Genomic DNA, 15,699 nt, shown 5'->3' on the forward strand with positions numbered 1-15,699 from the left:
TCCCAGGCCGCGTGCCGCTGTTTCTGGACCACGCGTCGCGGGTTTCAGGTCATGTGTTGCTTGTCCAGCACCAGTCTTTGCTGACCCTGCACCCCACGTTGTTGATCCGAAGCCCCAACTAATTAACGGTGCCTTCAGCCAGATCACAGCAACTCAAGCCTGTTACTGTGAGTGCTAGCGCAATTCTGACGGCTACGGCGTTGTCTTGACGGCTCCATCCATCGGGCCCTGTCGCGGTCCGGACAGCCGTGGACCCAGCCGGTCCGCTGGCGGTGGTTCCAGGCCGTTCCGTCCTCCAGGCGGCGTTCCGCCTCGCCTGGCTGGCACCGGTGGGCGGCGCCGCCGCTGCCGCCGCCGCCGCCGACCGGTCTGCCGTCAGTCCACGTCCAGCCCCGCCGACAAACGCACACCACCGCCACCGCTCCTCAGCTGCCAGCATGGGCCTCAGGGACCTCATCCGGCCGTCCGGCTTCCTCAAGCTGGTGCAGATCGTGAGTACAGCAGCCGGACAGGACGACGCGGGGGCGGGGCGGTGTGGACCGATGGTGGTTTACGGGGAGAAGGGCCGGCTTCTGATGGAATGAAGGAGTTTCGCGGGTTTCCACGCGATACCGTCGCGCTTAGGGGAATTTGCTGGTCACGTTTCCAGCTGAGCTTTCCATCGGCTTCCTTTTGCGCGTACAGATAGCCTCTCTCGCATTACACGCGAGGCATACCTTTCCAGAAGGAAGTCTGTGTGATTATCATTTGCGACAAAGTTTGGACTTCAGAAAACGCTCTTGAAACGTCTTGGGCGGCCGTTGCCTTCCTTAGAACGTCACTAAAATACAGTGTCTCTGAAAACTATCCAAATTAGGTCAACACGGGACGTAAGAGACTGTGATTGTGACTGCGGCCTCGAATGGGTGGTTCAATGAACCAATGATAGGAGCAGGTCGGGAACGTACTGGGTGATGATGATGTGCCTTTTTACATGGTATATGTCTGCCGAAAAAGCGTGACTTAATTCATGCCCAAGATTGTGTTTGGCAGACGCCTTTTTTGTATTGCCTTGAAAGCGGAAGGACGGATGATTATATATATATATATATATATATATATATATATATATATATATAACCATACAAGCGTCATGTCTTCATGGGAACTGCTGCGTGAAAACTGCTTCGTCATGGAAGCTGCTTTGATTGGATTCCATTCCAATTTAAATGAATTAAAAATGATGCTGGTTCTTCTGGTACCCCCTGGTAAGCTTGAGCCCCTAATTGCACTGCGTTATGTACGGTGTCTTTGATTTCATGCATCTTGCATCGCTTACCGCTCATTATCCGCCCATATGCGTCAACGATATGTTTTTCCCATCAAAGTGAAATTTTGGCAGATCGTCAATCATGATTAAATTACATCGTTATATTCAATCTCGTGTGTAATACAGGATAATCAGGATAATTCATCGATGTCATACAGGAAATCCGGACTCCATACCATACACACCGGTACGACAGCGCTATCTTTAGCCATTCAACCATCGTTAGCATGTCGATGCCTTGTAGCCAGAGACAATACGGAAAGGTAACTGTCTTTCGTCGGGTCAGGAATGAACCAACTGAATCTATTAATTAAACCGACTACAAAGGCAGGAGAGCGCAGCGCATCCTGTGAATAACAAAGCACCATCACCGACAATCCATCGCGCTCTCTATCCAGCAAATATCTTTGGTCCGCGGTCCACTTTCCCGCGTGCCTGTGCGGAGCGCACCGGCGACAGACGCTCGCATCCAGCCCCGCTCCGCCCAGCATCTCCCGCCATCCGCGGGCGGCGCCACCGTCGCGCGGCGCAGGCCGGAAGCCGCGCCCGCCGCCCACGCCCCCGAACCAGCGCTGCCGCCGCCCGCGCCCCCGCGGCGAGGTCGCTTTTTACGAGCGGGTCCTGCGGCCAGCGGCCCAGCGTCGATTGGGCGCGTGCCGGCGCTCCGCCGCCTGTTGATCGGCCTCTGCCATCGGCGGCGGAACGCCCCGGGCTGTACCCCCTCCCTCCGCCCCCGGTGGGGTCCGGCCGCAGGAATGCCGACGCTCAATCGCACTAACTTATTCACCAGCCCGCGTGATTGTGATCGACTGTTGCGTGATGGAACACGGCCGGGCTCTGGCGCCGGCAGCGTGACTGGCGGCGGCTACCGTTACAGTATTGGTGTGGTTTGTATGTCGTGATCCCGTAAGTGCGCCTCGATTATGGCGACGCGTCGTATAATTTTGAGGGGTTTGAGCTTCCCTTCACGGAATGTCAGGCGTTCTATAAAGGTGTTCTGCGTATTGCAAACAGCTCAGACCTTTACGGATTGCCCCAATCGATAAGAATATCCTTTGCGCTTCATTATGCACCTCGTTATGCCCCCAACAACCGCCTCACAAAGTACATAGCCCACGCATCGCGTGCTTTCACAACCCCCAGTCTGATCCCTCAAAGCGACATACAGCCGCTCGGACCCCAGTCTTCGCCGCCTCCGCCGCCTCCGCCGCTCACGCCCTCGCCGATACCCCACCAGCGGCGGCTCGCAGTCCAGCGGCGCGCGATCTAATCTGCCGAGAGGTGCGCAGGCTGACGCCGGCGCGGGTCATCTGCCGGCGGACGGTCACGAGAGCCTCGCTCGCTGCGACAAGTGCCACGGCCGGCGTCACGAACCCCCACGAACGTCACGAGCCGGCGTCACGCCACGCATCGACCCTGCGCTAGCTAATCTCGTGCCGCCGCCGCCGCTGCCCGCCGGGCCCCGGCCGTTTGTTTGCACGGCTTGGCAGTGGCTCTGCCTCCTTCGCCGCTCTGCCAGCGAGGTTCTCGGTTTTTCCGCTGCTCCGCTGGCGGTCTGGGAGAAACGTCTGTTTTGGGGAGTGCCTTTGCCGCCATTTTGCTGCCTCCGAAACGTTGTATATATGCAGTCACCCCCCCCCCCCCAAACACGCACACACTACAGACACACACACACACACACACACACACACACACACACACACACACACACACACACACACACATATATATATATATATATATATATATATATATATATATATATATATATATATATATATATATATATACATATAGTGTGTGGGCACGTACGTCACGTTACGTCTTACCGTGGGGGCAGCACTCGATGATGTTGGCCATTCTTGTGGAAGGGCTAGCCGAAATTTAAACTCATTGCCCTTGGCATGTCCTGTTCAGTTCAATGCACCGTCCACCACGTCAGCCTCGTTGACCCTATTACGGTCAACTACCTTTAACCCGGCGTCCCGAGTACGGCTGCAGTGCAGCGGCGGCGTGGCCAGGAGGGCGGGAAATTACGGAAGGGGGGGGGGGGGGGTGCGCTTTTCCGACCCTTTCGAATCCACTTTCGCCACGAAACATCACCGCGCTAATGCTTAACTTTCAAAACGTGGGGAGCTGCTGCTGCCCGTGCCCGGCTCCCAGGCCCTTGGCCACGGCGTCCCGTCGGGGACTGTGCGGAATTCGACGCAGTGACGAACGTGACCACCCCGATCGGCTGGTTCTCGCGGCAGTCAGTTTTTTTTTTGGTCTGCGTGACTCAACCGCGCCGACGAGATTTCATCGGTACTCGCGATATGGCGCGGGATAGCGAAGGCATGCGACTGCGCGTGATGGGCTGGCCCCATTCGCCGGTCGCGCGCACGCCAGACGGCAGCGCTCCACGCCGACCTCCAGCCGACCGTCGCATGCGACGGCGGGATGGACGCGCACCCCTTGCACCCATCGCGCGAGCGTGACAGCACGCTAGGGGTGCCAGCCGCTAGCTGAGTCAAAACGGTCTGCACGCCGGCTCTGGCAGCGCTGATCCTCACTCCTCCCGCCTGACGCCTGTCCGCGCACCGGCCTGTGTCCGCCCAGTCCCGGAAGGCCTATCTAGCCAGGTTTAAACCCCACATCCACGGGTAAGCAACCGTGACGTAATGTAAACGTGGCGGCCGGGTCGCTGCACGGGTTAGAGCCGTCGCTTGCCTCGCGGTGTTCGCGCGGCTGTCGCGGACGGCTCGTCCGCTGGCCCGACACACCACCGCCAACCAGGTGCCTTGCCGGCGGTTGCTCGACCTTGGAAACGAGTCGACCCAAGGTCAGGAGTACTCGCGTCACCACGATGGAATGCGAAGTGCCCACGCTACATCAGAAGCGAAGCAGACGGGCTTGACCTTGGATGGCGGCGCGCTAACAAACTGGTGAGACGCCGCTGGTTTTTTTGCGGGCGTGCGGGATCAGCTCGTCTGTGGACTGGCATTCACATTCAGTTGGGGATTTCTAGGAATTGTAAGAAGCGCCAGACTCAACCATTTTTCACGTGAGGGGTCCGTGTGAATCACGAAAAACTAACGCGAGACGCAACCCAACCTTGACACGTTGTCCACGCATGTTTTTCAGTTGCGTTCGGGAGGGCGTTGAAAAGAATCTCAGGCAATCATCACTTCTGTTTTGCAAAAGAATGGTCTAAATGCACAGCCGGTTGATTAATAATGGCTGCAGTGTGCCAGAATGTCGGTTTGCATGCATTTGATTATCCTAGAGGTATGTCGTAACGGCGTGCCTTTCATGCACTTCGCAAGTCAAGACGATTATTTGGAATGACGTCGTCGCATCCGTAGACAGGAAGCCCAAGCAAATGCATTCAAGCCAAAAACAACCCTATTCGTGTCCTAAACTGGCCTACATCACCAGCGCCAGCTTGAAGAGTACAGCGCGGTACATTCTTATCGTCTATAGAAGTTGGCGTAGCCCTTTGAGTACGCGCTGCATAAGTTTTGCACTTTTCAGCTGCTCCTGGAAGACGTGTCATCTACCATGAGCAGTGAGCTGGTTTGTTTATATCCCCTGGATGAGAACATTCCCCACAAGAACGTTAAAAAAACACTGTCGTCTGCTTGGATACAAAGCGGTTTAAATTAACACAGTCTCTGCTCTGAAAGGTGCAAGGAATGGGCCGAGAGTACTGATGGGGAAACCTTTTGTGGAAAGAGATCCAAGCAATGAATATCTGTTGCGCACATGGAAACGACAGTTATTATACTACAATTTTCGGTTTTTCGTAGCGTCGCTCATAAAATTCAATTCGATAAGCGCTGCTCGAACTTACCTTGAACGGCGGACTCGCGTTGGTTAGTGCAAGGCGATGCCATGGATTGCAATACTCCTCAATTTCTGTTAAGTGAACTCATTTGTCACAGGCCAAGTCTGCGGTGCGCCCAAGTGGTTATTGCTTCTCCAAACTGCCGACATTGGACAGCCTGACACCCAGCAGTTGTCCTCGCCCAGAGCCGCGTGGACCAAACATGGCGCAAACGGTCCAGCTCGAGTGCCTCCAGTGTTAAAGGAGGCTAATGGCATATCAATAAATCAGCATGCAGTAATAATATAAGCAAATCTAACATATACTTATACATAATGACAATAAATACGACTTAACATCGAGGCCTGCTTCACATTTGAAGTTATTGCAGCAAACATCAGATATGATGAAATAAGCTTGCTTATAGCTATTTGTATTTTTTAATGGAAAAGTCTGCTCCAGGCAACACAATTTCCGTTTTGTAAACATGCTGCTCAGTACGTCATTGTTTGATTGCGTCATCGCACGTTGCACAAAAATGATTGAGAGGCAATTGTCTGCTGTTACATCTGGAAATCGTGCCCACGACCCTCAGATACGAACGACTCGACTATTAAATTTGTATTGGTGTTGATCGCCGCTAATGAAATGACAGAATTTGAATGGCGTTATTTTGGCGTAGTGGGTGCATGGATGACCATTAAATAGTCCCAACGAAAATGTTTGTACATCTCCGCCGGCATGCAGCTCAGAAACTAGAGCTGCGTCGATATTAAAAAGGACACGGCTGCGAACTGCACCGAATGATCTTCAACATGGCTATTTCAGTTCAAAATCCTACGCAAATGTGGGACGCTCGCTTCAGTAGCTGCTGCCGGCACAGACCTGTTTCGCACAGGCTGTCACGGAGTGGGTTGATGACGAACAGCAGGCTCCCACAAAAAGGAAACGTTGCCGCCGTCGCCGCTGACACAGATTCGCCGGGAAAAGAACATCGCGGAGCTCCACACTCCCAATCCACCCGGCAGTTCACTGCGGCGACGCCGCGTCGTGGGCAAACTCGGAACTAATGCTGTAGGCCGCCGCCGCCAGAATCCGCGCAAGGCGGCGCGTCGTGCCGCGCGGCACCTGGCGCGTCCCATGCCCTTCCGCCTGCGGCCGTGCGCGTCCGCAGCGCTGGCCGTGCCCTGCCCTTGGCCAACGGGACGGACTCGTACGCGCGGTTCCGCCGCCGGCCACCAGAGGCGCTGGCGCTGGGCGTCGGCCGGGCCGGCGCGTAAACGTACGGCGTACGGCGCGGAGGAAGCAGTGCAGGCAACGCCCACTTCTGGTCGAGATATTGGCGGCGACGGCAGCGGTGAAGCATGGCAAACCTGCAAGTCCTGTGTAGGCCCTCGGGCATCCTGAAGCTGCTTCAGATCGTGAGTTCATTTGGGCTGACCAGGCAATGAGAGTGCGAGGGAAGGCGGCGGCGGGCTTTGTGCCGCGGTGAGGTCGGAAATTGAGGCCAATTGGGCAGCGGTCGTTGACTTGGAATGTTTTTGTGCCGACGCGTTCTCATCATTTGAGTGCGCATCGTCGTGCTGTCGGCGACCAGGGAGCTAGAACCCCCGGCATTGCTAAAATTCCGCTGATGTATGGAGTGGCGTCACCAGGCGCACCCAGCGTCAACTGCCGGTGACGTGAATCCTCCGAGCCCGTCGTGGGCGTGCTGCGACGTCAGGGGGCATCCGCTAATCATTGAAGCATGTTCAGCGCTCATGTTCATTAAAGTGTTGCACTCAGCGGTGGTGGCTGCCGACATCGAACCAGCCGGCGGGTTATCTTACGGCGCTACTCGTGCTGTATTGCATGCTCATGACCACTACCACTTGACCCCTGAGTGCTTCCCGCCCGCACAGTTCCGTGGCCGCCCGTCATCTCGCACTTATCGCAAGGCTGCGTCCGGGCCGGCGGCTTTTTGTCGCGCGCGTCACCTGGTTTATCTGGTGTGTCATTCGGCGCTATCGGACTCGCAGGCTTCCGAGGCGCACGGCATGCCAGCCCGTCCCGTGAGAGCCGGCCGAAGCCGCTCGGTTCCGGCGCCGGGGGCGGCCGGAGAAAGCGGCCTTTGTCCCGCCGCCGGTGGGGGCCGGTGCGCACGCAGGCGGGCGGGGCGGCGCCTCCGGCCCGGCGCCGGGCGGGCCCACCCCGATCCGGCCCGGCTGGCGACGCCGGCGGGATTGCTGGGACGCGGCCCGGCTGGGGATGGCTGCCGGCTGTGGCTGGGGACGGATGCTGGCCGTGGCTGGGGACGATCAGGGTCTCTGGTCGGTCTTGGCTGGGGACGACCGGTGCTCGTGAACCTGCGGCGACGCGCAGTTCGGCCGCGCCTGATTGCCTGAATTGGTTCGCGTTATGGCCGCGGTCATCAGAGACTCCTGAACTGCGATGAATCTCAATTACAGACGCTGCTGCAGTCGGTACATTCTAGGCGCGGCGAAAAGGATTCAAATTTTGAAATAAAATTATCCCTGTCCCGGGCTGACTCCTGGCCGACTGACGGGCTTAATGAAGAGTGCGCGGACATTGTGGGCGCGCGCTCGCCGCTCAGGTAGGGGAGGTGGGCCGTAGTGACCCAGTTCTGGCAAACCGGGCCAGAGGTGAACTGCATGGCAGACAGCTTTGCTAGCGCCACGCGCGGTTTCACTGGGCGCATGCGGTTTCCACGGCGATACTATGATTTACTATTACTATTACTATTTACTATTCTATTATCTACTCTATTCTGCTATTTCGCTGCGCGCTGGCCTTGCATGGGTATTCTGGTGATGCGCCTTAATGTTTCCTTCATAGCTTTGGTTACATACGAGTGACAACTGAAATTTTGAAGGTTGGTTGAGCCTAGCATAAAAAACTGATGTAGAAGCCTAAGGCTATGACATTCTGTCCGTGCTGGATTTGTGCCACGACTACAGGACAGGCGAAAGGCGACCGAAAATAACCAAATTGCGGCGAGGATAGCGCGCATGCGATACGGATAGAAAATAAATCATCTTTGCGGAGGTCTTACTAAGTTTTGCTCTTTTTATGCCATGTAAAATGACGCCAAACACCCTCCCGTGACTGTGGGCTAAATACCCCACCGGTTGGAGTCGGGACCGCTGACCGCTATACACTAACCGTATTTCATTATTGGAAAACGCCCACCTGCTCTGCGCCGCGACAGCAGCCAGCACACAGCACCTCCCAAACGGACCTTCTGTCGGTGATTTACCATCCGCTGACATTTGTGGGCGTGGCCGGCCATTCTGCCCCCATTTGTATCCTGATGCGCCGCGTTCAATTCCGGCGCTGCGCTGCACAAACATGAATTAGTGTCCAATCGGCTTGCCAACCAAGCACGGAAGCCCGCCCCAAACCTATCGGACGGAGCACGGCGCATGCTTCAGCGTGTTACGTCGCTACGACGCGAAACGTTCTTCGCTACGGGGCGAAGAAGCCACAGTTTCACCGCTTGTTGTGACCGCCCTCTGAGCTCCCCCCCCCCCCCCCCCCCCACTATTTCCACCCAGCACGCAAGGCGCACGGTCGCTCTCCCCAGCGACGCGTCGTACGCGGCCGTGCCCTAATGACAGCCGACGCTGTGAGGCACAGGTGTACCCATCGCGTGTTCGTACGTCGCTGCAACACGGTGGCGGAATGACGTGCTCAGGCCATCTAGTCATGCACCGCATGCGAGGGAGTCGACCGCAGCGTCCCTGGGGAGGTAACTCGAAAGTGGATGCACATACACCACGAGCTATCTTTCCGTTTTTCTTCCTGCGGTGTTTTGGATTGGAAATTGCGCACGCCCAGCCTTGATTCTGTTTCTTCTTTAATAAAAAAACTTAAGTAGTCCGGACTGCATGGCCCATGGAAAGAGATCTTGGCACGTTGTGCAACACATTCGCGACGCAAATACGTCTCATCAATTCAACTTCGCGTCCGCACTAACGCACTAACCACGGTGAAACGTTAATGAACACGTCACGTAACGCCGAGAAGCGCACTGGACTTTCTACCTCAAAACAAAAACTCATGCGCTGCAATGGGGCCCGTGCCTGCAGGCAGACTGATCCCGATTCCACCAATTTCCCCAACCCTTCCTCCGAATTCTCACGAAGAGAGAAACCCCGGCCGAAACGCCCGAAACCTCTGTTGAGATCTGGGCTAACAGCGGCTCGCCCCAGCGCGCGCTCTGCCCACTGGGCGCTCATGCACGACGCTGAAGGCGGGCCGCTGCGCGTCGCCTTCAGCGGCCCACTTCCGTTTTACGACCTCCGGCGCGGCGGTACGACGCGTCCCGCCGGCCGGTTACGACACGCACCGGGAACGGCGCGCCGCCCGGGCCGGGCCGGGAGCTCAAAATCGATGCCTGTCGGCCGTGCCGAACTGCCGCCCGTTCCCCGAACCGGCGCCGCCGCGGCGCGTCGGAGTTCAGGTCGCGTCGGAATTCAGGTCGCGTCGGTGTCGACGGCGGCGGGTCCAGGCCGGCGGGCCCGGGTCGACGCGTTGGCCGTGCGGTGGGCCTAGATGACCCCCGGTGGGAGGCGTCGCGCCCCGCGTCGCTCGAGGGGCGCCGGCTCGCTTGCGGTCGCGTGGCTTTGCAGGCGCGGCGAAGGGTGACAGGCAGCCAATCACGGCGCGCGAGAACGGAGCTGGCGGCGTCGCGGCGCAGTGCGCCACGTATGTGTGCCGCGCGCCACATGTGCACCGACGGTAACGGCGGCCGGCGAGATTTCCGTGCAGGGCCGTTGGCGAATGAGAGCGAGACCAAATGGAGTGGAACTCGCGGCGAGCATTCTCAGAACGGACCGGTCATGGGTGTGGCACGCGTCGTTAGGACTTCCGCTTTCCTTGCTCATGTTCCTTAGAATCATACCTTCCGGAATATGATGGCAATCGCTCGACACATTTGCAGATTCGCTGAGCCCTTATTATGCCACGCATACGGATTCGCCGATGTGCCGTCAAAGCACTAATGCAGAGCCATTGCGTAGAACTATCACACTACCTTGCATTGGCATCGCAGTTGAGCACCGCATGTTTGGGTTTGCTCCGTTACCTTGACACATATGAGCATGTCACGGCTCATGACAACGCGACAACTATCTCCCTATTCGTGACGGTCACCTGTAGCCGGAAATTCACGTTTTACAACGCTCACGATCAATGACTAACAGGTCGCTGTGACGGCTGAAAGCACTATCATACGTGACGTAGCGTAACTTACTAGCTGTTCAGTGTAACTCGCTGAACAGGTGCAAGCACGTTCGTGTCAGTGGCTCCTTCCTCCCGCTAACTACCCGGAGTTCGTTGACCTTGAAAACAACGTGGCTAATGGCAAGGCCGTTCTGCCTCAAGTAGTAAAGCGTAGCCTAGATTGCGTAGGGTACACGATGAGTTAGTAATCATACTAATGCCCTGGTGACCGGATGTCATTGACAGTTCACTCAACACGACGATAACAAAACACTGGTGATTGTGACGGTTGGGCTTACAGAGCTAAATGAGCGAGCACAGGGAGCACCGGCGTACATCAACAATCCTGAACGGAGGCAGTCGGGCTAGGACTGTTGTTTGATGTATTACACGAGGACAAATACATTTACAGTTGATCAGTGGGCGCGATAGTGCTGTCAGCCTATGGTGAAAGGGAGGTGGAGTGAATTATATCAAACAGGCAGGTTCGATGCAATTCAATGGTGTCGCATTCCCGCGCTCAACATCCTGGCAGTCAAATCCAGCATGGGCAAAATGATGTAATGCCGGCAGCAGACATCCACTGCCAGCCGGTTGCGACAACCGGTGGCGGTCCGCAAATCGTAGGCCGGCCCGTCGGCTTCAGCGATCTCGCTACCGATGGAGAGCCGGCCAGAGCAGCATGTACTGACCCTTCTGTTTTCACATCAACGGCCCCGCTACTGTCGCATCCGTACCAGGGATTGTTTTGGTTCGCAGTGTCGCCCTCGCAAAACGTCCGCGATTTGCCGTTAAAATCGCGCTTGCGTCGCGTACTAAATGGTGACCGCTACTGACCCAAAATCGTTGCGACTTTCAGCCCACTGCCTTCTCCCTTTCAGGTCTCCAAGCCCCCCTGTGTGCACCTGAACTACTAACCTCAGATCACTCATTCCTCGACACACCCAAAGGGAGAGGAACGAGGAGGGGAGAGGAGGAGGAGGGGAGAGGGGGGACGTCGGGCTGTCGGGCGAGTCTGACTGGTGTGGGCCGCCGCCGCTATCGGCGCTCCCCGCTATATCGGCTTGTTTACCGAGTTTCTGCGTCGGTGTGCAAACAGTCGTCCCACCACGTCGGGGTTATTGGCGAACGCCGCGGGCGGAGGGCTGCGGTCAGGCAAAACATCCCTTGCGGATTTTTGCATGCATAGGCAATAGGTCAGGGACGGGTATGAGTCCGAGGGCCGCGTTTGAGTCGGAGTCCGAGTCCAGGAGTGTTTGAGCTCGAGTCGCGAGGCGCCCTTGTCAGATTACATAGGTCCGCGATCGAGTCGATTTTTTTCGCGTTTCATGAGTCCGAGTCCGACTCCGAGTTCGGGACGAGTTTTAACCCTTGGAGACCGAGCCCGAGCGCGAGTCTGTGTGTGAGCCGTAGCGTCTTCAGTCCAAGTCGAGTCCGAGTCCTGCAGGCCTACGATCCATGCCTGTCATAAGCCACATCAAAACAGACCACTGCCACTTCTGTAGAACGTACCATATGTTTGGAGACTCAAGCCGCCAAAGTTTCTGAAGTTTGATTTGTGGCTTACGGACGTCGCGCAGATGGAATCAACCTCTAATGCCATTGCTTCCCTGCATTATTTTGTAGTCCTAATAGCGGAACCACTGCTGTGCAGTACCACTGCCACCAGTACCATTTCTGCACAGCTCAGCTGTTGTGTCTCCACGTGATCAGCGGCGCCACCAAACCTCGAAAACGACATCCTCATCGGAGTTGAAAGAAAGGGAAAAGAGAGAAGAGAGAGAGAGAGAGAGAGAGAGAGAGAGATACGGATATACATATATAAAGGGGAATGTATGTATATATATATATATATATATACCTTTCATTCAAATGATATATATATATATATATATATATACCTTTCATTCAAATGATATATATATATATATATATATATATATATATATATATATATAAAAGCCCAGCGACGTCCGTCCGGCCGTCAGCAACACGAACAAAGTGACCTGCGTTAAGCGGAGCATAAATCGCGTGAGACCCCGGACGCGCGATCCCAATTACTCGCCCGGCCTGCCGACCGCGAATCGATCGCGAGCTCGCTGCTGCCTGCCTCGAATCAGATATAATGGCTGTGCGGCCCCGTGCCTGCTGCACGCACCCGGCTGCCGCGGCGGCGAAGCGTTCAAAACAATGGCTGGCCGTGCCTGGCGGCGGCGGTGGCCGCCCACGCAGGCACCCGCGGCGCGCGGACAAAGGCGGAGCATCACACATGAAGTTGAGAGGGGTTTCGGTGACGGCGGTGACACGGTCGGGCTGGGCTGGATCAACGCTGTGAGAGATGAAAGAAGTGCATGTCGGCGAATTCGGTCTCCGCTAACCATCGAACGTCCCGACCGCAGCGACGTGTTTGGTGCATGGGGTAGAGACCTTCCATGGTGCATTTGTCCTGTTTTCCGGCATGTATGCATGAGCCTCGGACGCAAGCCGTGCAAAACGCCGCCGTCTCGCCAGCGCAGCCGCCAGGGGACGCTCGGTCATCGCCCTGACTGCCTCCGGCTCCTCCGCAGAGGCGTGCGGGGCGGAGCAGCCCTAGCCGTACCCGGTACCCTCTGACCGCCTCCTTGCTCTCTTCCGCTTCCTCCGGGAGACCAGTCGCACCGTCCTCCCGGCGGCGCCCGTCTCCCCTCCCTCTGACCACCGCCGCCCCCTCCCTGGAGGCCGGCGGCGCTCAGGCCTCTCTGACCGACGGCTTCCTCTCTCCACAGGCGATCTGCCTGACGTGCCTAGGCCTGATCAGGCAGTACGGCCTGCAGTTCGGCACCGGCGGCTGGATCGTCGATGGCAGCAGCCTGGACCGCAACATGGTGGGCGTCATCGCCTGCGGCGGCATGGTGCTCGTCACCACTCCGCTGCTCATCGCGCTGGTCGCCGGCGAGATCGCCATCGAGAAGTCGTTCCTGGTGAGACGGCATGAGCGACCGCGGCCCTCGTCGCCTCTGTCTGTCGCTGAACGGTTGTTGGACGTGAATGGTTGTGGGATACTACAATCTTCTGTTGAGGCTGAAGCTTGACACTAGGAACAATGGGATAATTTCATGCTGTTTTGCGTTGCTCAGCTATAGATTTTGTGCTCAGTTGGACTTGTGGGTTGCTGGCGTTTTATGGTGATGGAGATTATATCACGCATAGAGGAAGCAGATGTTACTGCAAAGCTCTAAGGCGCACCCATAGTAAAAAGCTGTAAGATACGTTCTGATTCCAGCGCTCTAAGATACGTCACCATAACAGAGCTCTAAGGCGCATCTCCAGACTGTTTCGCGTCGCTGCCGACCTCTTTTGCGTAACTGCGCCGATCTCACCACTCAAACGCGCCGCAGGAGACGCTCTTCAACATCGTGGGCTTCATCATGATGGTCACCGCCGGCATCATGGCCATCGAGAACTACCACGACAAGAGCGACAACGAAACGCGCGATGCCGGTCTCGCCATGGGCTCGCTGGCCATCATCAACGCCATCATCTACCTGGTGGACGCGTTCGTCGCCTTCCGCCTGAAGCGCGTCTAGGCGACTCGCAGACGTGGTGCCACCTCCGCCGCGACGGTGCTGCCACCTGGGGCGTTAGTCGCCGTTCGGCCAGAGCCGCGCAGCGCCGTCCCCCGCCGTCCGGAGCGGATGAAAGGGCACAGACGGTCGCACCGCTTCGCTTGACGTGCTGTTCGTGGGTGTACTGATACCGGTCACAGTACAGCTTTTCACGTGTACGCTGGTCCAAATCTCTCGGTGGCCTTGAATCATGTACGCCTTTCACTTGCGCCTCTTGTCTGCATTTTTAGAAGTCAAACATTTTTGAAGTTGATATTTAATTGCGTGCGCTGTTTCTCTGTGGGCCTATTGCGGCATGGTTGTGGAAGTGGACGCATATTACCAACACAGGTACCTAACACATACCAAATAGATGCATTCAGAGTGGTCCACCTACACCTCATGTTCGAAATATTGGATGTTGAATGCGTTTTTCATGGTACAAAATGTGAAGCACATGCCGTTGATGGAATTATTTATGTCAAAATAAGACCGGTCTGCGTTCGTCCGATTGATTTTGAATAGGATATGTTTTGAGGCTTTGTTTACCTTTCCATTTTGTTCACGTTCTCAGATGCGCAGGACTGCTCTTTTCTCCTAGAAGGATATATTTTTAATGGAGCGCAAGAATGTGGTCCAGTGAGGTGAAAGCCGTAGTTTTTCGAGTGAGAGAGGTGGGTGCTGTGGAAACGTAGCTATGGTAAGTGATCGTTAGTGTTTCGTTTTTCTTACATTTAGCGAACTGGCGCCCGCGGATTTTCAAACAAGCGTGGCGTCTTCACAACAGAAGACATCCACGAAAACACGCTCGGGTAGACCAGTTGCGGATATTAGACTGTGTCTAGGTTTTCCTCCTCACCGTAGACCAGGTTCTGTCAGTGGCATGAATATTGATCACAGTCGGCTGGTGAGTTTGTTCGGTGGAAAGTTGCATTTTACGCAATTTTTGTCGGGTCCCGGTTCTACTGAAACGTTATCGGTTGGAACGATTCTCAATAGGTTTCTGCTTGCGCGCTGTCACATGCCTTTGTGAATACAATGTCGCAAAAATAAAAGGACAAAATGACATGTGTTTGGCACAATCTCTGTGCTGCAAACAAGTCCCTGCGTTGCACGAGGCGGCATAGATTGGTGAACAGTTCTCAAACTACTTTCGCCACCATTCCTAAGTGCGGTGCCGCCCAGTCGTGGCTTTCATCGGACAGCCACGGCGAAATCAGGTTAAGGCGGACGTGAGCGAGGGTTCGGGTGCTGAACAAGACCCGAAGCTTCGGTGTCAGGAGACCAGCCCCAGGGGTCCTGGATCCACATCGGTCGCAGTGCGTCTGATCTCCCACTGACGTGGACAGCGTGACAGTGAGTCAGACCCCCTCCCACTGACCAGCAGGACTGACATGGTCCAGCCACCGCTCTCCGGGTATCATCTGGACGTGCTCTGCGCGTCCGAGTCATGTTGAATTGGCTAGACGGGGCAGAGGTTCCAGCGAATCCCACGGGGTTTCCACATTGCCAGTTCATACACGATATAGGCAGTCTCCACGCGAAACATACATGATATAGGCAGTCTCCACGCGAACGCACACGATATGGGCAGTCTCCACGCGAAACATACACGATGTAGGCAGTCTCCACGCGAAACATACACGATGTAGGCAGTCTCCACGCGAAACATACACGATGTAGGCAGTCTCCACGCGAAACATACACGATGTAGGCAGTCTCCACGCGAAACATACACGATATAGGCAGTCTCCACGCAAGACATACACGATATAGGC

At 56.0% G+C, this 15,699-nt stretch overlaps 1 protein-coding gene across 2 annotated transcripts; it reads left to right on the forward strand.

Moving 5' to 3' along the window:
• Positions 1-384: 384 nt before the first annotated feature.
• Positions 385-14,989, forward strand: LOC119109592 (uncharacterized). Of its 2 annotated transcripts, none has more exons than XM_037233280.1 (3): positions 385-491; positions 13,103-13,297; positions 13,715-14,989. In XM_037233280.1, exons 1-3 carry the CDS (start codon positions 438-440, stop codon positions 13,901-13,903), a joined length of 438 nt encoding a protein of 145 aa, XP_037089175.1. In that variant the 5' UTR covers positions 385-437; the 3' UTR covers positions 13,904-14,989. The 2 variants fall into 2 exon arrangements, with proteins under 2 accessions (XP_037089175.1, XP_037089174.1); XM_037233279.1 differs by lacking the exon at positions 385-491 and adding an exon at positions 6,387-6,535.
• The last annotated feature ends 710 nt before the right edge of the window (positions 14,990-15,699 follow it).

This window comes from Pollicipes pollicipes, unplaced genomic scaffold (assembly GCF_011947565.3).
Source record: "Pollicipes pollicipes isolate AB1234 unplaced genomic scaffold, Ppol_2.1 Scaffold_7231;HRSCAF=8579_pilon_pilon_pilon, whole genome shotgun sequence".
NCBI classification, from domain to species: Eukaryota; Metazoa; Arthropoda; class Thecostraca; order Pollicipedomorpha; family Pollicipedidae; genus Pollicipes; species Pollicipes pollicipes.

Bases quoted from the DNA above. Each gene is read 5' to 3' on its own strand.
- LOC119109592 (XM_037233279.1), top strand. From the start codon at position 6,479: ATGGCAAACCTGCAAGTCCTGTGTAGGCCCTCGGGCATCCTGAAGCTG. The intron at 6,536-13,102 runs GTGAGTTCATTT...CTCTCTCCACAG, and splicing joins TCCTGAAGCTGCTTCAGATC to GCGATCTGCCTGACGTGCCT. The intron at 13,298-13,714 runs GTGAGACGGCAT...AACGCGCCGCAG, and splicing joins CCATCGAGAAGTCGTTCCTG to GAGACGCTCTTCAACATCGT.